We start from the raw sequence: 23,443 nt of genomic DNA on the forward strand, positions 1-23,443 counted from the left end.
TTGGGTTCTATTAGACATTTATATCAGATAAGGGCAATGCATGGATGCAGTATTCAAGATTATTAGAGGAATAGGATTGTAAAAAGTATTGAAATTCAGATACTAATCTATACTAAAACTAGTATCAAAACTAGATTCTTATCTGAGCAGGTATGAATACTAAAAAGCATCACATTCACAGGATGGAAATGAACCTTTCCTGAATAGTTTTAGAATTATCTTGAGGTGTAGACCACATAGACCTGTATGCACCCATGGACCTCGATGAAACCTAGCAGGACAACTGAGGGATTACACAGATGTAAGGCCTTGTGGTAATATAAAAAAGTACTAAGATTTTATTTGGACGATAAAACGTGATTTTCAACATTAACATTGTTTTTTATTATTATCATGATATCGGAATCGGTACTGTTTATTTGGTATACTGGTGTTTAAACACACTACTTTTGTTGCTGTGGCAATTGTGCTGTGACATGACCAAGTGGCACAATCTATAAGTATCAGTTATCTTATTGGAGCAGGACTTTCTAAGTATTGTGCTGCTTATGCATGTGAAACGATGTTATGCATCTCTCAATCAGCTTTGTCCACCTGCCAAATCCAGCGCCCATCTCACAGCCCGTAGATGATTAGTATCTTATCTGAGCTAGGTAGACTTGACACAGGAGGTGGGTTTAAAGAGAAATGAAGCAGTGAAGTTCCTTCTCAACTGGAAATCCTGTGTAAATGAGAACACTATCCTTGGCATGCGTTGACTGTTGATATCCAGTCGTACAGTTCCCAGGATTTCTCACACTTTTGCACTGTTTATTCTTCTCTCTGTGCTTCCTTCTTTGGCAGTATCAGAAACCCTCTTCAAGCGCTGCCGACTACACCTTGTGCAATCCTTGGTACTGTGGTGTCTACCCCATATTCATTGCAGATAATATAGCTTTCATAGATGATCAAAATACTCAGCCCTATGTTTACTTTAGAGTTTGTGTTAAAAAGTAAATTTATGGGTGGCTAATCCCCCCTCACTTGATTTTTGCGGGACTTATGATGGCTTGCAGCTGTACTTTGTGGCCTGAAGAGACACAATCTATGAAAACAGTTTTGTTGGTGGTATAAATCAGCCTGAGTGCTGTGCTAGCTTGGCGCGCGCCTCGTCTGCTCGCACGGTGGCCCACTGGTGTGTGTTCCTGCTTATCCACTGTCTGCGCATGTTTGGAAAATCCCACTGTTCTTTTTTTTTCACCTCAATCAAGCCCATTTGTAAACTTCTAAATCAAAAAAGCCTCAAAATGCCAGCACTGCATCAAGTTAAATACAATGTGCAGTGCAATCTGTTTTTTGTATTTTGATTGTATAGATCTGTGCTTCTCAAATTGTGGTGCCGGTACCACTCAACATCATAATAAGAAATTTTATTCAAATACATACCAACTCCAAGCAATGAATTGTGCTATATTTAGACATTTGGTTACATTGGTTTGAAGGGCCAGAGGAAGTCATTTGTTCTCATTGTGCAGCTCTTGTTTGGTTCTGACAAAACCCAGTCCCGACTTCTAAAGCAAAGGTTTTGTTTGTCCTGGGTCGATGGTCCCCAGCACAAGTGCAGAGCATATGAACAGTCTGGTTAAACAGCTCTTGACCTCTGGTCTCTACTGAAGAGGCTCACTTTGTGGCTCTAATTGCTTCTCACCAACAAAGATTCAAGTGTTTCTTGGCTTTATTTCTACTCTTCTGGGGTTATTTTTGTGCTGTTTGCCTGTAATTAGACTACACTTGGTTTTGTATGAAATCAACCTTAGTGGTTATTTTCAGCTCCTTACTAAATTAGGTATGTGTTATTGTTGCTTGAAGAGTCCTCAGAATTACTACTCTAAATATAGTGGTTTTAATCAGTATTCAGTTCCTATCAATGTGCTTCCATTTGGTATCCTGACATTTATTATTGTTTTTATAGTGTACATAGTTGTATACATCCAGTACAGGTTGTTTTGATACTCCTGTGTGCTCTGAGAGAGGGTGCTTTCAGTTTGTGCATGTTCCTGTTTGTTCCAGTGAAGAGAAGCATTTGCAGAGAGCCATCAGCCATTGAGAAGCCAGATGTCAGAGGTCGTTCCACGTTAGTGCCGCCGATCAATCGCAGGCCTTGCATAACTTTCTTCTGTCTTTGTCTCTAAAGGAAGTGGATTAGAGGCCATTTTGGAACCTGGGATGATTCGTTAGGCCTGTTCAGAGTGCCTTAGACTCTTTCAGACAAACATGCTGAATGGAGGAGTTTGTAACTATAAAATGTCCCTTATTCTTATAAGATACATTATTTTCATATTGTATCTCACTGCTGTTGTGCGACAGTTTAGTACACTGCATTATGTCACCAGGACAGTAGTGTGTTGTCATCTCCTGCCATAATTTAATTAATGCATCTTTTTATTTACTTGATCCTCAGTCCTTTTTACAGGTTAAACTGGTACATTTAAAAATAGACCTCATAATCAGAGCTTGCACAAAGTACATTCTGTATGAGTATTCAGTAAGCTCATTTGGCATAACCATGCCTGGTTCACAGTGCCAACATCAAATTAGGAAGAGACAAGCCATTTATTAGATAACTGACAACATTTAAAAAGATATTCTTCTTCATTCACTTCACTTTGAGTTGCTGATATTCAGCTGTCCTGGTCTTAAGTAGGCCAGGCAAAGTCCTGCACATGTACGCGCACATGTATACTCATGCAAATGCACACGCGTGCTGAGAGTAAGAACCAGTGAGAAGTAGGGCAGAGGGGCAGCAGTGTTACCATAGTGTTTGGCTCAAAGGAGCAAACCGTCCCAGAAGAGCATCATGTCATAACAGTCCTGATTGCAGAGCATTTAGGAATGCCTGCAGAGTTAACCTTTCTGCGATGAAGGGTCACTCATGATGTCACACTTACCTCCTGGGTACATCCCGCTTCTAAAATTACACATACACACCAATACACTCTGCTTTCTTTGTTGCCAATGCTGTATGTTGGGTAATTATCCACAAATGTGCCATGGCAGCAATTAGATGTCAGAGATTTAGTCTCTGGCCATCCATTTCCAAACCTGTTCCAATGAAAACTCCACTGGCCTGTCTCACTCCTTATTTTGGCATTTTACTGATTAATTCCGATGTTTAGTATTAACACATTTGTATAACTTTCTGTGTCCTGCAGGTGCAGTACAGTGATGCACAGAGTGGCAAGGATTTTGTGACCTACCTGACCCTCTCTCCTGTGCAAATGACCTTCCACGGCACCGGGAGCACCCTCCAAGCCAGCCATGACCAGGTACAAGAGAGTCTGTTCTAGACCATGTGCCAGATTTTAGATGATTTTTGATGCTCATAACTCAGAGTCTACTGTTCAGTGTGTCTAGCTGTATGAAGCATTAAACTGACTTTAATTTGATCCTCTAATTATAAACTCCAACATGGCTTTGTGGGTTTAATATAAATCTTTAGAGAACCAACTACCACCTGTGGCAGTAATTGCGTCCTGCACTTCTCTGTCCTGACCACAAGCACCTGCCAGATCTCTGTAATTTTCGGTCCATCTTCACAAGTCGCAGCCCGCTCTCTCTCAGTCCATCTCCACAGCTTCCACTCTGTATTCAGAAGAAGGCTCTTTGTCTTGTGTTGCCCAAGCAGAAAACCAGTTGCTTACATTCTATCATCTAAACATAGGACTTCCCTTTGTTCAACAATCTTCAAAGCTTTAATAAAGGGCCAGTCCAGCTCTGAATGGGACAGCTGACAGGGGGCTAGTGCCGCCGTCGCAGACTGCGAGCCAAGCCAATATAGGCCAGGCAGGTCTGCGTCCTCCGGACCTGTTGTTGCCAGGAGCAGTGGGGCATGACCGACTGTTAGAGCAGTCCTTTCTTCTACTCTCCGCAGTACAGTGAGGAGTGACCACAAAGGGAGCACCCAACAATAAGAGGTCATCCTCGCCAGCCCCCAAACCTCCTCACCAGCACCAAAAGTAGGTCTGAAGGCGTCACACATTTGACGTTTCAATGAAGATTGTGCGGTTTCTGTTTTTGCTGGGACATTTTGATTTGGTTGTAATACAGAATTCTGTAATGTTTTATCTTTCTTGGTTATACGAATATTTTGGTAGTGAATGAGAAGTCTACAACTCAGATCTGATGCCCTCTTTTTGCTCTCTGCTCTGTGCCTTCTGTCATGCATGTCTATGCTGCTGGCTCTGGGCTATCACAGCCTCAGATTCCATGATGTTTATCAACAAATCCCAGATTTATCAAACCATATGTTGTAGCACGTAGTCTGACATCCTCTGCTGACATAGCTGTTTTTCCCTCTTCCTTAACTCAAACTAAGCCTTTATGCTCTTACCTAATTAGACATTGCCATTTAAAGTGCCTGCTTTTGGGACAGACTGATTCTGTGTTTGTTCTGTAGAGCTGAAGTAAGTGCTGCAGTGGGACTGTGGCGGCAGCAGGACACCAGGGGGGCACAACACAGAGCACTGTGGAGGTGTCGCGGCTCCAACATGAGCGCTCAGCGATTGGAGATGACAGGGTGACTGTTGTCTGCCATCAGGCCAAGCGTTTGTGAGGAGCTGTGCTACACTGGTGTCCTCAGCTCAGCCACTGCTTCACCATCATGAGGAATACTTAATAATCAGAATAAAAGATGTAAACGCTTATTAGATTAGCAACAGGCCTATGACAGTAGCTTAATATGAACTTTATTTTAACTGCATGTTCTACATTATCACATTATAACTACAAATCCATCTGCCTCCAGTTTTTTTTTCATCACAATAAAAAGTAAAGTTTTTGTGCATAAAGAAAAAGAAAAAGGTGGTTTCTTTACATGTGGCACACTTTCTGGCATTTCTTCATTCACCTAAAAACACATTAATTGCTGTAGATTAGAGAAACAACAACTGGTAGCAGAGGATGACGGCAGTTGGAGTTAGACGGCTTGATTCATGTTGTGTTGACTGCTGGGCCGGTCTCTAGAGGTCCCCCACAGAGCTCAGGACGAACAGCGGGAGAGGGGGACGGTAGAGGCGGAGGTGTACGGGACTGTGTTTGAAGTTTGCCTTTCCAACTGTAGTGCAGACATTACCCCATCCCGAGCTCCTCTCAGGGGGTCCTGCACGAGTGTTACCCAAGCAGGCAGGCAGCTGTTGGACAAGCTCTCCTCCCCATTGACTTTTCCTGTCTGATTCTTCATGTGGCTATGTTGTGTAACCAAACACAGCACCTGAATGCATATGATGGAAGAGCAAAGACTGAAGGGGGATTAATCTGCCTCATCTGCAGTGTATACATGCGTCTTGGTAGGCGTAATGAATATCAATCACTTTAAAGCACTGTTCCCATGTATTTACATGTTTAGAGTGGGACTCAGCTGAATGGATTAAAGAGGACATTGCCCTGCAGGAGTCATCATCTGTTCTAGCTACAAGCTGCAGATATGTCTGTTAACTACCAAAAATGTTGACTTATTTTTTTAAAGTTGAAAATGTATGCTTAGCAGTGCTCTTTTAATTAATGTATTAATAAATGTGAATTACTTAAATGACGTACAGATGGTGACTTTAGTCTTTGGGCATCATGTTTTTTTTTTTTGTTTGTTTGTTTTTTTCAGACTTTCTTTAAAAAGGAATGGAAAACATAGGTTGCATGACTACTGCCAGTTAACTACAATAATAACATGATTCATTACAAAGTCTCAGCCTGTGCCAAAGCTGTGCCTCAGCCCAGTCCATTCCCTGCCTAAAAAGGACAGACTGAGGTGTCCATAGTCAAGGCATCCATCACTGGGGCTGTCCGCTCACACGGCCTCCTCAGGAAACACCTTTCAGTCCAGAGATTAGAGTGTGATGCGAAAAGGAGCAGGGCTGTGGGAGAATGATGGAGCAGCGCCCAGCCCACAAGAAGTGAAGAGAAATTGATTGAGTGGATTCTAGGAGATTGATGAAGAGAGAATGGGAGGTAGAAGAGGCCGTCTTCTCCAGAGGAAGTGCTGACCAGTGGGGAGAGAATAAACATGAACTTGCCCATTAGGGAAACTGTTGATAGCTTCAAGTGGCCCCTTAGAGTATTAGCATGTCTGTTAAGGGCTGATATGGTGTGGAACTAAGCACACTTCAGACTCTTTACTCAAAATGGCCCTCATAACACAGTGAGGTGTCTTAAACTACAATCTAAGTTGGAAATAAATAATAGCCTTGAAGAAAATAGTTCTCTATGAATGATATGCAAATCAGAATGAAACATGATTTTACAAAAAAATTTAATAATTTGTTGCGCTGTGATTCCGATGGGAACTTTTACTTAGCTAACCCCTAAACCCAGTAGTCATTATTTTAAATCCAGAGCACCTTTTTAAGGTATGCACATGAAAGCCTCCTTAGTTTAGTTCTGAGCACATGTTGCTCTTGTCAAGTTGTATATATTGGAGCTTGCCTTAAAGCTACATTGTTGACATGTGAGAGTTGAGTAGTCAGAAATACTCACAGTATTGTCATTTGTTTGTCATTATTTAATCCTAGTAATTACTGAGTATAATTACTGACTGCCCCCTCCCTTTTGCTTTCATACCTGTTATACCTGTGATGGTTTTAAAGGGGCTTCAGGTGTGAGATTCATTATCACCTTGGTGCTAAAAGGGGCTTTGTGTTTTGGCAGTGGCCTTGCACCGTTAAGAGTTGTTGGGCCAAGAGCGTGAGATCCCACACACACAAATTTGGTGCTGATAAATTGTGTAAACGAGTCACACCTCTACTCCCTCGTCTCTGCCATGGGAAGCACAAATGACATGGTTGCTAATTTGCTGCCTGTGGCTCTTTGTGCCATCTCAGGCTCATTATCTTAATGTCACTTGATAGGGAGTGATAGTTTGCCTGTCTGAAAAGGTCCCCAAGATAAGGGCCTGCTATTTAATCTTTTGCTTTGCTTTGCCATCTCCCTTTGACAATGTGAGATTTGATGCCTATGGAGAAAACACCTGTAGCGCTTCACTTTGCAAAGGTGAATTTTCAATTCTGTTTATTCAAACACTATGACAGATTTCTTATGTTATACAGCCATAATACAGCTTTAGAATGACTCTATACTTGTATGTTTAACTTGACTGAAATGTTAAGCTGTAATTTCATCCTTTCCGTAGCTGTAGAAAATATTAAAATCTCCTAACAGTTCAGGTATCGCTGGGTGTGAAGAAGCTTAGTCTCACTAGCTCAAACAAATATAAACACTAAACCACAAAATGCTTCATATTGCCTATTGTCCAATTGCAAAATTGTAAAGTGATCTACCTTGTTCATAAAGGATGTAAAAGTTTATACTCCACATGCCTGTTGGACTGGAATCTAAAATTAATCATCCTGGTTAAGTCATATATATTGACAGTAATTGGAGGTTGTGATGTTTACCTCGTTGGCATAAGAACGGGCATAGACAAAAAGTGCATACAAAGGCGTGTGTTTATATCTCCATCAATACAATAGCCACCAAATATTTTCGGGTCTGTTTAATGAGATGACGTCTCTAACACCTAGAACATGCTGTCCTAGTAATGTTTTTGTTGTGGATCGTTAACCAAGAATGACCAGCAGAGTTGTGTCTAGTTAGTTATGATACTAACAAGACACACTCCATACAGTCCAATTGCTTTTTGGTGATTTTTCTAACAATAAGTTCAAAGTTCACATATATATTGCATCCGTTCTTGTAAATGCAGACATTTAGTTTTTGTCAGAATTTTTTTTTACGTAGCATTTTAAAATAAGTGTTATTATTGGTGACTCACTCAGTATTCTATCACCAAAACAAAATCAAAAGTGCAATATCTATTTTTGATAGCTCCCATCTTTTTATGTCAAGTTTTACAGGTTTCATAGCTTGTGAACTGCTCATATTTGGAGCATAACTTGGTGGTGCTTGAGCATTTACTTGAGGAGATGAGCAGAATGAAGGGGAATGTTGTTCTGTCTGAGCTCCTCACCACACCCCCTCTCCTTCTGACCACAACCACCTTCCTCTCATCTGCATGCTAGTACTTTCGTAGTGGACATTTTGAAACTTGGGAAACAAAAGCTACCTCAGGGTTTAACACCAATTATAATGAAGGTGTCACAGAGTGCTACACTTTGTGCAAACAGTGTTCTTGTTTGTGGGAATTTGCCCACTGGCCTTGTCAAAACATCACCCCATGTGTTACTCCCAATCTCTTATGTAAATACATTCATAGTGTTGTGCTACTCAAAAAGTGAACACATTGTAGTATTAGGACCTCAAAATGATAAAGTATAATCAAGAGTTGCTCCCTTCTATCTGATTGGAGTAATAAGAATGAAGTCTGATATATTGCTGAAGAAAATCTGTTCAAGAGACACAAGAACCGTAAAGTAGGATCCATCCATCCATCCATTTTCGTCCGCTTATCCGGGGCCGGGTCGTGGGGGGAGCAGCCTAAGCAGGGACTCCCAGACTTCCTTCACCCCAGACACGTCCTCCAGCTCCTCCGGGGGGACCCCGAGGCGTTCCCAGGCCAGCCGAGAGACATAGTCCTTCCAGCGTGTCCTGGGTCTTCCCCGGGGCCTCCTCCCGGCGGGACATGCCCGGAACACCTCCCGAGGGAGGCGCCCAGGAGGCATCCGGAACAGATGCCCGAGCCACCTCAACTAAAGTAGGATACCCTCAGTAAATCTTTTCTGAATGTACAATTTCAGTAATTCGATAAACCACACTGAATAAATAGCAGGAAGAAATACAATAGTAATTCTGTATTTATCAGTCATAAAAGTTATTTTATTTTACAACTTTAAAAATGTCTTCACTAATGCAAGGAAAATATACCCATGATAAATATTGAGCACCGCTTAGTTCCTTCTATCGTATATTGAATAAGTTGATATAATAATAATCATGGCAGGCCTACTGACTTAACCTTTTTATCACTCAACTCAGCAAATTGGGTACAGCACTCTTCATTACTGAAGGCTGCAGAGCAAATTTTATAGAGCTAGTTTTTAATTAGTTTGTGTCCCTCAATAGCATTTTAGGACCTGATTTATTTTGCCAAGTTGTGTGGGTGTAAAAACAAAACAAGTCGGGTCTATTTAATGGCATCCAATGTGTGCTAGGGAACAGTATGGAATGTATAGGAAATGCTTTGCTGTAAGCTGTAGCTAAAGAAAACCACAAAATGCAATTACCTCAACAATCACTCAGCCCTGTGCAGAATGTATACCAAGTTGGATGAATTATGTTTTGATTGCTCTTGAAATCCTAAAAGGGCTCTGTAAAACATTTTCATCCCGGACCATGTGAAAACAACTTGGTATAAAAGCTATGATTTATTGTAGATGCTTCAAAATGAGAGCTTTAATGTAGCATAGTTGCTAAGTAAACATTTATAATAGAGGGCCCCTTCTCCTCTGGGACATTTCCTCTTTTCCGAATTCCCTTCACCTTCACTCTAAAACACAAACTCATACTCTCTGCGTATTTTTCTTCTTTCTGTAATTCTCTGGTTCTGGATGGCTCGCCTCCCTTGTGCTTGGCGCGTAAACGTGGAACCGTGTGAGCCTTTAGCTGGACTTTGAAATGAGACAAGGCTGATACATCAGAGCTCTGTGCCACTCGGTGAAGCCAGCCTGATTTATACGAAGCGAAAGGAGGGGGCGTTTGTTTCCAGAGGCACCCAAGGCCACAGGGTTCTCCATTAGCACCCTGACCTCTGTCTATGGGACCTAGCGTTACACTGGAGAGGAGGGAGGAGGAGAATTGGGGATAGATGGATGGTGCACATAAGGAGCTAGGCTTTCTTTCTTAACAAAGAAAAACTAATAATGTTTTCACTCAAACTGTTGTAGAAATGAGAAACCCAAACTTGGTCATGAGTCTATTGATACGTTGTAGCTGATGCCATCAACATTCCCCGAGGATATCAAGCTAACTGAAGTACTACTCTGTTAGAAGCTTTGTAACTAAAATTTGACTTAATCTGAGCTTTATTTTAACACAGTCTGACCAGCAAGTGTTGACTTGGTTGGAACTACCAAAAGGTATTGCTCTTAAGCAAGTCTCTCACACATTACAGTCACAAGCTAGCATTAGCCAACAGTTTTTCAGTTAGTCGCTCTCACGTTTTTTTGTTGAAAATCTAAGCAGGACCATATATTGACTACAGGCTTCTGAAAAAGAATTGTTTAAGTCCGTTTTGTATTTTTTCTTGATTTTTCAGACTATTTTAAACTTTTTGCTACAATGTGTGCATTGTATGACCATGGTAACTACTGAACATCAGTAGAGATAGATGTAGAACACCCCCAGCTCGATGTCTCTGCAAAATATCAATTAGGACTGAGGAAATTATCTGAATATTCAAGATTTGGTTCAGAGTAGAGTTCTGACTTTAAAGGAATAAATTGGGCTATTGTTATTGTACTGTTAAATAGCACTGATTGTGATTCTTTTTTTTCCATGTCTCAGCCCTGTTGATTACATTCTACAGTTTACATTGGTCTGTACAGCTTTACTGATGGGTCTCTAATTAGCTGTTTCTTAATCAGCTAATGTTAAAGTGCAGCACCTCCCTGGTGTTTACTGTCTGTTATCCATGTTGTAAAATGTGTGAGCTGACTGATAAAGGATTAACAACTCACTCTCACTTTGTGGAGAAATGGCGATTTCACAGACTAATCTAAAGTGTATACTGACTGTAGTTCTAAACCTTTATTCTACTGTCAAATTTAACAGAAAATTAGTTTTTAAAGTGTTTTGGCTTATTGCATTAGAGAACACAGATGCAAATATAGTGCTTTTTGTTTGCTCATTAACATATTCACCATTTTAGAAGAATTAATTTTCCTTTTGCTAGCGCCTGTGTTGAAAGTAAAGCTTTTGGTTTGCATTCACCATGACCCACTAACTTTATTGAGTTCTTACTAAAGGTAATTGTTTTGGTTTATATGCAGTGCTGCTCCTCCTGTAAATCAGGTTTTGTTATCACTAGTGTTGACTCACAGCAACAGCAAAACATGTCTTGGTTTCTATTTCTTTTGGTTTGGAAAGGCTGGACTTGCTTTAAACGCATACAGTAATTGCATTATACCAACTTCTTAAAGACAGATGTTTTTAGTGTGCTCTTAGATTTTGTTTTATTTCCGTCTAGTTAGTGTGGTCCCCAAAACGATTCATTCAAAAGCATCGATTTCCATTGAGGGAGCTTCCATGTTGAATTCAGCTTTGTGGAATTTATTGTTTTGAGTAAACAATGTCTTATACATAATCTGACTTTGCATTACACACTGCTTGTTGTCATAGCGATATGATGTCGTTTTCATAACACTTTGGGCTCCCTCAGGCCTGATGAGTCTCTGTCAACCGCTGCCGCACTGTAAATTTCATCCTCGCTCTCCACTCCTACGGATTAGGGAAAAAGACCAAACAATCCCCTTGTAGTATACCTCAAAGCATGCTGGGTAATGTGAAACAGTCTCGGCCCTTGTTCGGGTATGTGGCAAATTACAGACACAACAGGTTTTACTGCCCCGTCCCTAAAGGGTATGACATGAATAAAAGTTGAGGGGACATGGAAGGTGTAAAACGCTGTCTGGGACATGATGTGATTTTCCGACTCACAAGGACTCCTTCAGGAACTGGTTTGTGTCTATTGCTGGGTTTCAGATAACATCACAACATTCTGTCAGCCAATCATTTTTTATACAGAAGGAGCAGCTAAAATGATTATTGTTAATCTAGTGATTAACAATTCTAATCTATTGTTAATCTTTGTTGCAATGCATTGAATTGTTCAAGTTTAGTAAGTAATAGAAATGTTCAGGTTTAACATTTGTGAAGTTACCGTTTGGATATTTCAGAACTAAGTAGAATGTAATCAATTAGGAAAACTGACTCCGGCACCCAATGCTGGAGATCATAAGATTATAGAACCTGAAACCCACCAGTGGGATTACCGTATCAAAGTACAAAGTTTTGTTGTCAGTCTCTTCACATTTACTAGACATACAAAGGAATATTTTTAAATGCCATCATTGTACTGGATTCTTTTATATCTTTTTCAAGACTATTCCATAAATTAACTCCTTTGACAGTGATGCTTCACTGCATAACCTTGGTCCTGAATCTGTTCTTTTAAACATGCAGGTTCCTTTTAAATTCTAGTTCTTGTTCTCATCTCGAACAGTCTTTGAATATTTACAGGAAAGACATTGCACTTTGCTTTATATATTACTTTGAGTTCATTGTCGATAATGACTGTTGGTGATAATTCTCAAGGCCCTTTTCTGTAAAATAAATAATGGCTGTAGATAAGTTTTACATGTTGGCCCCCAAATTTCCACACAGTACATCAGATATGGAGCAATTACAGAGTTATACAAGGTTTATAATGTTGCATTATTTAGTGAGAACTTTTTGCCTTTAGTGTAATTTATAATGGACCTCCAGTTTAGACCTTCATCAATCATGACTCCTTAAAATTTAGTTTTGCTTACTCTTTCAGTCTGTATCCCATCTATTTCTAATGTTAAGTCATCTTTCTTTTTTATCATTAAATACAATGAAATTAGTTTTTTTTAACATTAACAATCAATCCATTTATATCAAACCAATATTTTACTTTTCTTAGCTCTTCGTTTACTTTATTTGTGACCTCTTTTATATCTTTTCCAGAGTAAAATAAGGTTGTATCATCAGCAAATAGAATTTTCCCAAGTTCAGATACATTAACAAAATCATTCATATATAAAATAAATAATTTGCGCCCAAGAATCGAGCCTTGGGGTACACCCTATTTGATATCATACCTTTCTGATTTTGTGCCATTGTTTTCTGTTTTAAAAAAGAGTATTGAGTTGCAAGCTCCTACATTTAAATGCATTGTAATGTGACAGTCTCTAAAAAAGAAGAGACTGTGGTAAGTACTGGCAATATATTTCTTTTTTCATCTATCTCATTTTCAAAAAGATTGCTTTTAAGGCTCATCAAGTCATTCGTAGAAGAAAAGTACAATTTTTCCAATACAGTGATAAATATTGTGTGAGTATTCTTATAAGTGTACTCGTTTATCACTATTCTAGGTGGTTAACAGACCTCTATTGTATATGGTTCAGTCATATCTATCTATGGTAGTAGCTGGTGCACATGTCAACCCTTGTACTCTTATATTGTGGGAAGTCCCGTTGTAGCTATTTTTGTTTCATATTTGCTGCTATGTCAACAGAATGATAGCCAGTCTAAAGTGTGTTTTTGATGGCTTTATTTTTTACATTTTTTGCCCCATTAGAAATTGTTTTCTCTCAGAGTTGGTAAGGGTTGGTGCGAAGTACAAAGCAAGAGAATCAGGACACCCGCGGGGCTGATCTCTATCTCTCACTGATAAAGAAACTAGTGCCTGAAGCCTGGCCTTTCTCCCTCAGGGCCGCTTAATTTCAGCCTTAACCACAGAGGCCTCTCCCATAGGTGCTGAAGGTAGTTATCTGCAAGCGGGAAAGATCTTAATGTGGTGGTCTATTGTATGGTGAGAGTTGGTATTTACCTCTTAAAATGTACCTTGATTTTGCACTTTTCAAGTATGATCAGCTTGTCATGGATAGATTTGACTGAGCTCTGTGATAAATGTGTAGTTTTTTTAAAGGCTCATATTACGGTATTTTCTGACCTATGTTATAATGTTGTTGCCTCATCAAAAATATATTTGGAGTTGTGTTTTGTTTCATTCACACATGTTTAACACAGAAACCTTGAATATTAAGGCTGTGTTCTTCTCTCAGACAGAAAGCTCTCGTGATGTCATGTGGTAATACAAGAAGTGCTCCACTGTTTTTAAACTCCATACACATTCACTAGATTTTTTTGGATGATTTCAGCCCTGGAATTGCCCATCTCTACTGAACAAAAGGTAAAAGGCGCAGTTTATACTTTAAAACTACTGCTTCATGACATCCCAAGGTGCAACAGAGCATTTTGAACTTTGGAGATGAAGACAGACTAATAAACCAAGTATGTTTTTCAAGAAGCAACTGAATTCTAACATGGCTTAAAATTTACAAGAATCCATTTTGTGTAACACAGGATTTTTAATCAGTATTGCGTCAATGGAATGTGTGAGTTCATTGAAATTTTGAAATTTAGTGACCCACACATTCTTACACATAGTACTGTTGGGTGTTTCTCAGAGAATTAGTAGGCAGTTTTGGGATGTTAGTAACTTTTAGTGTTGCTTGTAAATGGGAAGTCTTGGATGTCTCACAAAGGTCATAGTCTTTTCTTTTTAGTCCAGTTATGACCTTAACCATTGCAATGTTAGTCTCTGTTCAGTGTTATTAGGCCTAGTCATTGCAACAGTCACTGCTTCTGCATGCAACTTTCACTATGAATAGCGTATGTAACATTTTTGTCTTATCAAATGTATCAGCCTAAAATTCCCTTTTATTTGTACAAACCTCAGGAACAGTATCTGTCAGTTCTGTGCCAGTTAATGGAGCTCCAACTAAACAAATTCACATTTTTGTGAATTCACATCTTGTGAAGTTGACACCAAATTCATAATGCTATAGCAATATTAATCATAATATTTAAAACCATATATGTTTGTTTTTATTTTGTGCAATAAAAAGTTAAATCAAACTAAAAGTATGAATTAAATTTTTGTCTGTAGTATGTACTAGCAAAACCATTTCTGCAGCACTGGGTGCTACAAATGGTTTCTCAAGTTTCTCAAAATGTATGGCTTTTTTTTCCCAATTAGGCGTGCACCATTTTCTCCTGTATGTGCTTGTATCTGCTTTTCCTCCAGGATGCTTTGCTGACAGGGCAGCAGTGTGGTATGTTGAGGTGCTGCTGCCCGTGATCAGCGCCCAGATGTTTTGTATTAGGCCTTAGGAGATGCCATGCTCAGCGGTGCAGTGATGGGTGGGGATAGAGCTGGCCCCTCCGGTCCAAATGACGCATGACACGGTGCTGCACTCTAGGCCTTTATTTATGGCTTCCCATGTCAGCGCAGCTCGCTCCCCCGATGAGCCTCTGGCCTGTACCTGTTGATTTAACTAAGCTCGCCCTAAGTACGCATGTGCAGTCTCCAAAAGTGAAGTGAATGCTTTTGGAGATGTGTTTGATCTGTACTGTTGCACAAGAGGTGAGGCGGCACATGTGAAGTGACTTGAGCAGGATTAATGTCATGTCAGCTGCCAGGCGCACACTGCCCCTTTTATCAGTACCTCTGATGTGGAAGAGGATGTGAAATCTGGAGCAAGAGTGAGGACCACATCTGATCCAAATGCATTTTCTGCTCAAAAATTCATGTACACATCACACAGCATTAACAAATCGAAGAATACACTGGCAGCCGGGCCTTTGCATACACAGGTGTTCTGCACAAACTTTACGGGAATGCTCCAATGATCCCACTCCAAAGGTTTGAAGTGGTTTGAAAGGAGCAGAAAAAGAATGTGGAGGAAATGAAAGCACAGGGAGGAGAAGCAGCTTGAGCGTAGATGACAGAAGGAAAAATATTGAAACAGATAGTGTTAAGAATAGTAGAAGAATTTGATGAAGATCAGAAAAAGGCTTGACGTGCCGTGCTATGGTGCCAACAGAGCCGTCAGAGCAGGATGAGTGTTGGGAGTATCTCCTCCCTGCTAATCTCATATTTCTTTGCACTTTGGTGAGTGAACGCGGAAAGAGGGAGCGCTGTCAAGGTTTTATGTGGCCCTTTGAAAACAGAAGAAGCCCCTTTCCCGTACAATATATCAAGCTTCAGAAGTCCTCTGATAACATAGCACTTGTATCTCCCTCCCTAGTGTCTGTAAAGAAGCCCAGTTTGAAATCCATTCAGACTCTATTGTTTAGTCTAGCAGACATCCCTTAGATCATCCCCATCAGTAGCTCACACTAATCCCCTCCATTTTCAAAGTCTCTTTAGAAGCTCGGTATTACCAGGAACTACCTGGAACCAGGTTCCATTGATTTCATTTGTGACAATGGTTGAGGGAAAGGTGTTGTAAAGTGGTAGTATGGCCTTTATTTTGGCTAAGAGACTGTAGTTAAACTAAACTGTAATTAGTCCTGTGCTGATGCAGTCACTTTTTGAACAAAGTCAGTAGGTGTCGCTGATGACATGCCAGTGGTCTTCACATCATTAGGACCTCCCTGGTGTCTTTGATGGCTGCTCTGCTCCATCGGACTCACTCATAGAGATGGGGTGGTTTAAAGACCCCACATTTTCTTCTGATACTTCTTGATCTTTGGCTTTTTTGTAATATTTGTGTTTTGATACTTTGTATGTCCAAAATGTCTTTATTGTGTTTTGTGCGATGTGGAACTGTTGAGAGTAGACACAGGAGTCTGATTTGTCAGGCTCCAAAGCTCCATCAGATCCCAGACCTGTGCTGGGATCTCCAGGGACCCGGTCTTTGTTTGGGAAAGGCGCTGATTGAAGTGAAGTCTCTGTTGGGGGAGCCATTAGCAGCGCAGCGGGCCCAGAAAAATGAGCCGCACTTGTCACTCCACATCAGGAGCTCCTCGGACACTATCGGACTGAAGCGAGATGAACACAAGCCTTTGAACTAGAGACGGACAGATAGAGGGGTAATGAGCCAATGTGTGAAGAGGATATTTGGGTAACTAGCAGCAATTTGACCACTTTGTTATCTGTGTATGTGAGAAAAGGGGGATAAGTGATGAGCTATGGGCAGATATGGGATCATGTTTTTTCTCTATCCACAAAAATCTAAATTAGGATAGACAATTTACTCGAATGTACATGATAACATTCAAATTTATTTTATTTAATAATAATGATTTTATTTAGAAATAATATTTAGGACATTGCATTTTGAATTGTTGTAAAATTGCCCAAGTGCACATTGCCTTCTTCTTTTCAGTGATTTCCTACAAATATATGTCATTCCCACATGGTGGAGGCTTGTGTCCTTGGTGGATCCTCAGGCCGCTGTGATTGGCTGCCTGTTGTATATCAGCAGCACTGCCACTGCCTTGCTAATGATTTATGGCTGTTTATCTGTGGCCACCCCTTCTTTTAACAGATGGGTTCTGGCTATTTACTCAGGGGGAAAGGGCCCAGATCTGATCAAATGAATGCAACAAACATCAAGTAATTAGGTCAAGCTTGTGATTGCAATTGATAGGTGTGCAAAAAAATAGTGTGACCGTTAGCATTTATATTGTTCAGTCTGAAGGTTCTTTTCTGATTTTGTGAATGTAGTTTTCTACTTTATACATAGTCCTGGCCACCATCAGCAGTTTGGAACATGATAGAAAAAATATACTATATTAGTATTAGAGCTTGAATTTCTTTTTCTACATTTGTCCTCTTAGATCTTAGAAATTCAATTTGCAATTCTTCATCTGCCAGATGTTTGACGATAGATTAGGTTTAAACGTTGGAGTTTTTCAAATAAAAGATATTAGCCAAAGACCATCTTTCTTAAGTCTCATTACATTGTTGCAACATTGTTGTCACTACCTGCCAGCGTCATGTTTTTCCTCCTCACTTTGAAATATACCAACCAGATTTTGACCCTTGCACCTGCCAGTCATAAATTGTGATTCCTGGTTTATGTTTCTCATAATCTGTAGTTAAATGCTTTGAAAGCGACGTCGTAGCGAAGTTCACAGTAGTCTGTAACATCTTCTGTTGCATTCCCGACAGACAGCCTGATACAGCGCCCAGAAAAATTGTATTTTCTCAGGATTAAAGGCTGATGAATGTGTCCTCGGAGCTTAAATGCACATGATAATTCAGGGACGGTCCACTCTCCCTGTCCGTCTGTGTTAATTTGTCAAGTCACGTCCAAAATGGAGGCGGGAAGAGCGCGACATCGTTGGTGGGCCTCATGATGAGATAAACTAAGCCAGACTCTTCACTGATCAGGAACACTTAGACTTTATCTGAGCCCTCATTCAGCACTAAGTCACACACACACAGGGGCACACACTTACTAATACACCACAAAAACAATGGAACATGAGAGCAACCCTTAAATTTGACCAATCCTGGTGTTTTAGTTGGTCATCCAGTGTGTAGTTTACTAGTTGAATGAGTTTGGCATTAATTGTGGGTTTTGATCAAAACTGATATCAGATACAAAAGATGGATATAAGTCTCCAGCCAGTTTGTTTAAAAAAATAATGCTTTGTGGTAAATGGATAGACTGGTGAAATAACTTTTTGTGTTCATGCCAAATCAATATGTTCAAAGGTAAGACCAGAGACATTATACCAGCCTGGTGGCATAATGGTCAGTACATCTGCCTCATAGTGTTTTGAGTTTGAGATTGAGTATGGAGATGGGATGTAGCTGTTCCATGTATAGTTTGGATGTCCTTTTCTTCATTCCCATGGAAGTTTGCATTTTAAGATAAGGGCGAGAATTATTAAATGTGTTTCCTATGCGTATCCATCCAGACTGGTGGTGTCAGCTCGGATGGGAGATATAATATTCCCTCGAGCCTAGCCCACACTAGGAGCCAGCAGCGTAGGAAGGAAGAGCACATCTGGAGCCAATCTTTACAATAGCACTACTCTATGTCCACCAACCTGCTGCCGCTCACATCAGCCCTGTGTGTCAACAATCTACAAGTGCCTCATACAAGATTTGTGCTGCCATTTTTTCTCATGCTTAGATGATTTTTTTTTTACATAGCATGTATCAGTTGATCCCCCTCTCCACAAGTCCCACACAAGTCGGCCCCTCGAACTCGGGAGATGAGCGGGAAGGAAATGACATCATGGATTTTCAAGCTTGGCACGAGGAAACTCTGAGTTATGGTGTAAAAACATGAGAAAGCAGATAGGGCATGCTTTTTAATGACTTCTGCTTCTCAACTGAAGACTTGGCGGAAATTAAAGTTGACTCATACCGTTAAAATCATACTGTTCCCTTGGTACCACCATCATCTTGTTACTACTAATTCCTCAAATTGAAATGATCTTATATTTTTGACAAGATGCTTCTATTTGAATGTATCTACATGAATACAGTTGTTACAGACTAATGTAGGAAAATAGACTGCAGCCAAAACATAAAATGCACACATTGAGCCAATAAGGCAAGATAAACAGTGGACAGGAGTCAGAGCCAAAGACAACACCAGTGGAGGAGAAAGTGTCCTGCTGGCATCAGGTTTCTCAGAGTAAGTGTTATTTGAAAAGCAGCTGAAGGGTGACACTCACTATCACTCCTACCACATCTCCTCAAGTCTTCCTCCTCTGCTCACTCCACCATATGTTCTCTCTCTCTCCCTCTCTGCAGGCTGCTCTAAGTGCCTTGAAACAGCTGTCGGAGCAGGGACTGGACCCAGTGGAAGTCAAGGTAGGCCACAAACAATGGCCATCCCTTGTACATGTACTGGGGTGAGACCATTAGGATTGACTGTTTGCAAGTAATAGGATAAAAACTCATGATGGTAACATAGTTTACAATCAATAATCAATACTAAAACAAAACCAATTTTTTTTTCATCAGTTCCTCTGCAATAATGCAGTCCACAGTGTAAGACTAATGTATGTTTTAATTTTGTTGTTTTAATTTTCTAGCCCAGTGTCAACCAGTTCTGATGTTAAACAGGAAAATATCTCAGTGTATTTCCTTTGGCAGGAATATATATGGACATACTCTCTCCTTTTTATCTTATAAAAAGTAGGTCAGTATTTCATGTTAAGACCTTTTGATACCAATTACCTATATATATATAAAAAAAATCATCAAGAGCCCAGCTGAACTGTTTGAGTTAATGCGCCAATGCCCTTACAGAGTTACCGGAAGACATTTGGTCCACAGTGTTCTCTTAATGGAAAGTCTACTGAAGGCGTATGATACATTTACATGCACTGTCATCCTGTGTGTGCTCAGAGCTATGCACGCTGCTTATCTGTGCCCAGGCTTCACAGTAGCAGCAGTCGTCTCCCATTGCCTCATATCCTTCCTCAAAAGGAGGAATCCCAGGCAGATTTTTTTTGGAAAGTACAATCTAGCATTTCTCTGTTATCTTAGAAGGTGTGTCATTGGCAGAGTCTGGGCAAGGCGGATTTCGCTGTGCCCTGGAGTCAGTCTGAACAGAGACTGCTGCAGTAGTGCTCCAACTTCAGGCAGTAGTGACTAATGCCATAGACTGAGGCCAAGGTGGTAGCACTTACACTTTCACCTGTGCACTGCTTAAGCACTCATGTTTGAGTCAGCTCAGACACAAAGCAGATTCAGGTCAAGGACTATCTAAATGTGTGGTCACACTTCCAGTTTCAGCGAAAAGGTTCACTTACCAGAATCTGTGTGCCAAATGGGAATTGGTGATCCATTGAAGTCATGAAATAATCACTTTCAAAATTCTAAAGGAAGTTACACAATTTTGAAACTGCTCAGATAGTTGAGAATACAGTTTGTTTTCACAGCAAATACAGGTCCTCTATTATTTAACAGTAAACATTTGACATGATTAAGCCTTTAGGAGTCATGAGTCAATTTGGTCAAATGTGACTGAAGAAGCAGAACACATGTTACATTTTTTATTATAGTGTATTTTTATTGCCATTGTCCTTTGGCAGAAATGTATTATTGTGGTTCAAATGAGCAGGTCTAACTTCATATGTTTGTGTTTGTTTGCAGAGCGAATCAGACTAAACAGACTAACTCAGGCACCACCACTCAGGTCTGCAAGGATTCAAAGGCTGTCGTCCAGGAGCTGACAACCCTCCAAAACCCACCCTTCCCTCCCTCCCCCCTCCACACAAACCTCCAGTGACCCCTCCCCCACACAGTGTCCCCCCTCCCTCCTTTGTTACCCCCACGATCGCCACTGTATCCTGCAAAACCTGTCAACATGCAATAGGGTGGATGTGCACCGAGAAATGACCGACTATAAAACACAACCTGAGTCTATGTGAAGACAACGCTATTTTAACACGTTTATGAATTATTTCTGTCAAAGAAAACACCGTTATGAGATTCATGCATGGTACTGTATGACAACAAGGGAAATGCATAGACAGTTTCCCTAACCGATATGGTATGGTTAAAAACAAATATGTACATCATGCCATTCAGAAGATTTCAAAGGGGTGAAACCAACTTGCATACAGTAGCTTACTTATGGGGGTTCTGTTCTATTTTTATTTCTTTTTTGTTATTTTATTAATCTAACAATGCTTGAGTACTGTATTTAAAATTAACCAATGCCAGTGCTGTGAAAGTTGTAGTTGTTGTCTTCATATATAGTCACCCAGCTTACCTTGTATGCTGATTTAAAAAAGAAAAAAGTAAATTCATCTATCTATATGGATGTGTATGACTTGCAAGAGTATCATATTCCAGAAAATAACACAGAAATTTCTTTTCATGTGGACGAAAAGGACAACACTGGTGTTAGCAGTAATCAGTAGAAGTGTGACAAACAGGAAGTAGAGGATGAGCTTCACCTGTATTTCCTGTATGGTCTTTTTTAACCAACTCCATGGTCAGGCATAGCATCACTGGAACGGAGGCACTGTTGTACTACTTTATCACACAAAAGGCCAGTCACTTCAACAGTGGCAGTTCACATTAACGACAGTCAAAAGTTGTAGTATCCATAAAAGCTTGTGAGAGCTTTGTTTGGGCGTCGTGCCAACTGCATGGCCTCCAGCAATGAAAGGTCCTCTCCATTCCAGTGATTTTGTGTCAGTGGACCACCCCCCCCCCCCTCCCCGTCCACAGTTTTGTCGATCACATCTACACCCATTGTGTGTGTTGTATTGACCCGTCAAGGCATCAACTGGGTGCTTTTAATGCCTGCATCTTTTTGGAGCAGAGACAAAACCCTCTCCCCAAAAGGCCACTATGAATTACTTGTTCACTGACATTGAGGATGTGTTGTCTTCGCTGTGAGTGCAATAGTGTAATACGGCTGTTTGTGTTACTGAAATGCAGTAAAACCACCTCAGTTCATGTGGAAAAGAGCTACGTTTCTGCGTCATCTTTTATCATTAAACAAATTCACTATAATTAAAACTATATATGCTATATATAATATGCTATATATTTTTCAATAGCAGCTTTGATCAGTAAAAATGCATTATTTGAGATGTCTATAAAGGTAGGTAATTCATACATAAACCCGTGTGTGAACCAGAGTATTTCATTAGCTAGAACAGTCAACTTGAATTAACTCAAAAATAGTAGATATGTTTTGGGGTATCTGATAATGTTTTGAAAACAGTATTACAACATCTATTCATATGAAACTTGTAACCATGTAATTTTTACTATGTGTGTGCTAGTTCAGGTGTAAAAATATTTTTAAATAATTTAATATTTTCAAAGGTCTCTTTCATGTTAATTACCTCAAAATATGTGTTTTATTTGCCAGTTCTTCTGATTTCAAGCCTAATAGACTCATGTCCCAAATGACAGCACACTCTGAACTGGACCATTGTCATAACATAATGTTTTGTGCCAGTTGCCTCACCTCCAGTTGTTTCTGTGTTGTAGTGTCTGCCTGTTACACAGATGAATGAAAGCACATGACAGCCTAGATCTAATTTAACTGGCTGACTAATGGACTGGGCTGGCAGCTACATGTGCTAGCCATTGAGACGTGGGGCGTTCACACACATTAGCAGACGATCTCTATTCCAGAAGTCCAGGTAGTAGTGGCGCTTGGGACTTTAGCCTTGAGATGAATTGCCCTGTAGTGGTAGCCAATATGGGAAGTGGACCTTACTGCCCAAAAATAGAACCAAATCAATGAGACTGGGAGGCTTGTCCGTTCTAGGCAAAGCAAATGCCACACACATTGATTTTTACCACTGACTTATGTGCAATTGACCACCTTGAAGTCCTCTGAATAAGTGGTGTATTAACAGCAGGATAAAGATTGTCCTTTAAGTGTTGATGGATGTGTAAGAAACATTTCAATGCAAAATCTAGTGAAAAGCAATTAGTGTGAAGATTAGAGGGATTTGGGGGAAACAGTAGCTGGAAGCAGTTTGCAGCAGCCAGCGTTGTTCCAGTAGGAATCAGAACTGTCAATACAAGTCTTCTTCATATTACAGCTAATCTGCTTGTGTGCAACTTTATCCAGTTCAGATTAGTCACGGCAGAGGAGTCAGAGTTGGGATGGGCCATAAGTTTGTGTTGTAATGAGCAGAAAAGAGTGTCTGGAGTATGTGTTCCTTGTCCTAAACCGGGAAATCCATTGGTTCTGTAGAGACATCAGTGTCTGCTCAGCTAATAGATGGTTTCCCACAGTGGTGTGTCCCGTTTTCAAATCAACAGCTGTGCCATCTGCCAATAAGCATTTGTTTCTGGTGTGACCACATTCTTCTTGGCTTCAAAAGTGTATGCCTATTTCTGATCATCAAAAACATTGTTTAATAATTGTTTGTATTTGTGGTCAGTAATAAGGAGGACACTGGTTTGATTAGGGGG

General features: G+C 40.3%; 1 protein-coding gene across 1 annotated transcript in view; it reads left to right on the forward strand.

The window, feature by feature from the left end:
- The window catches only part of stau2 (staufen double-stranded RNA binding protein 2), a 56,006-nt gene extending 34,030 nt beyond the window's left edge, over positions 1-21,976 (forward strand). Inside the window, exons 13-15 of the mRNA XM_020925676.2 lie at positions 3,192-3,305; positions 19,295-19,354; positions 20,645-21,976. Of these exons, the coding sequence (XP_020781335.1) occupies positions 3,192-3,305; positions 19,295-19,354; positions 20,645-20,659 (189 nt within the window). The 3' untranslated portion in view covers positions 20,660-21,976. The remainder of the gene's footprint in view (positions 1-3,191; positions 3,306-19,294; positions 19,355-20,644) is intronic.
- Positions 21,977-23,443: the final 1,467 nt, after the last annotated feature.

This window comes from Boleophthalmus pectinirostris, unplaced genomic scaffold (genome assembly GCF_026225935.1).
Source record: "Boleophthalmus pectinirostris isolate CB_2022bp ecotype Guang Dong unplaced genomic scaffold, ASM2622593v1 HiC_scaffold_15, whole genome shotgun sequence".
Classification (NCBI taxonomy): domain Eukaryota; kingdom Metazoa; phylum Chordata; class Actinopteri; order Gobiiformes; family Gobiidae; genus Boleophthalmus; species Boleophthalmus pectinirostris.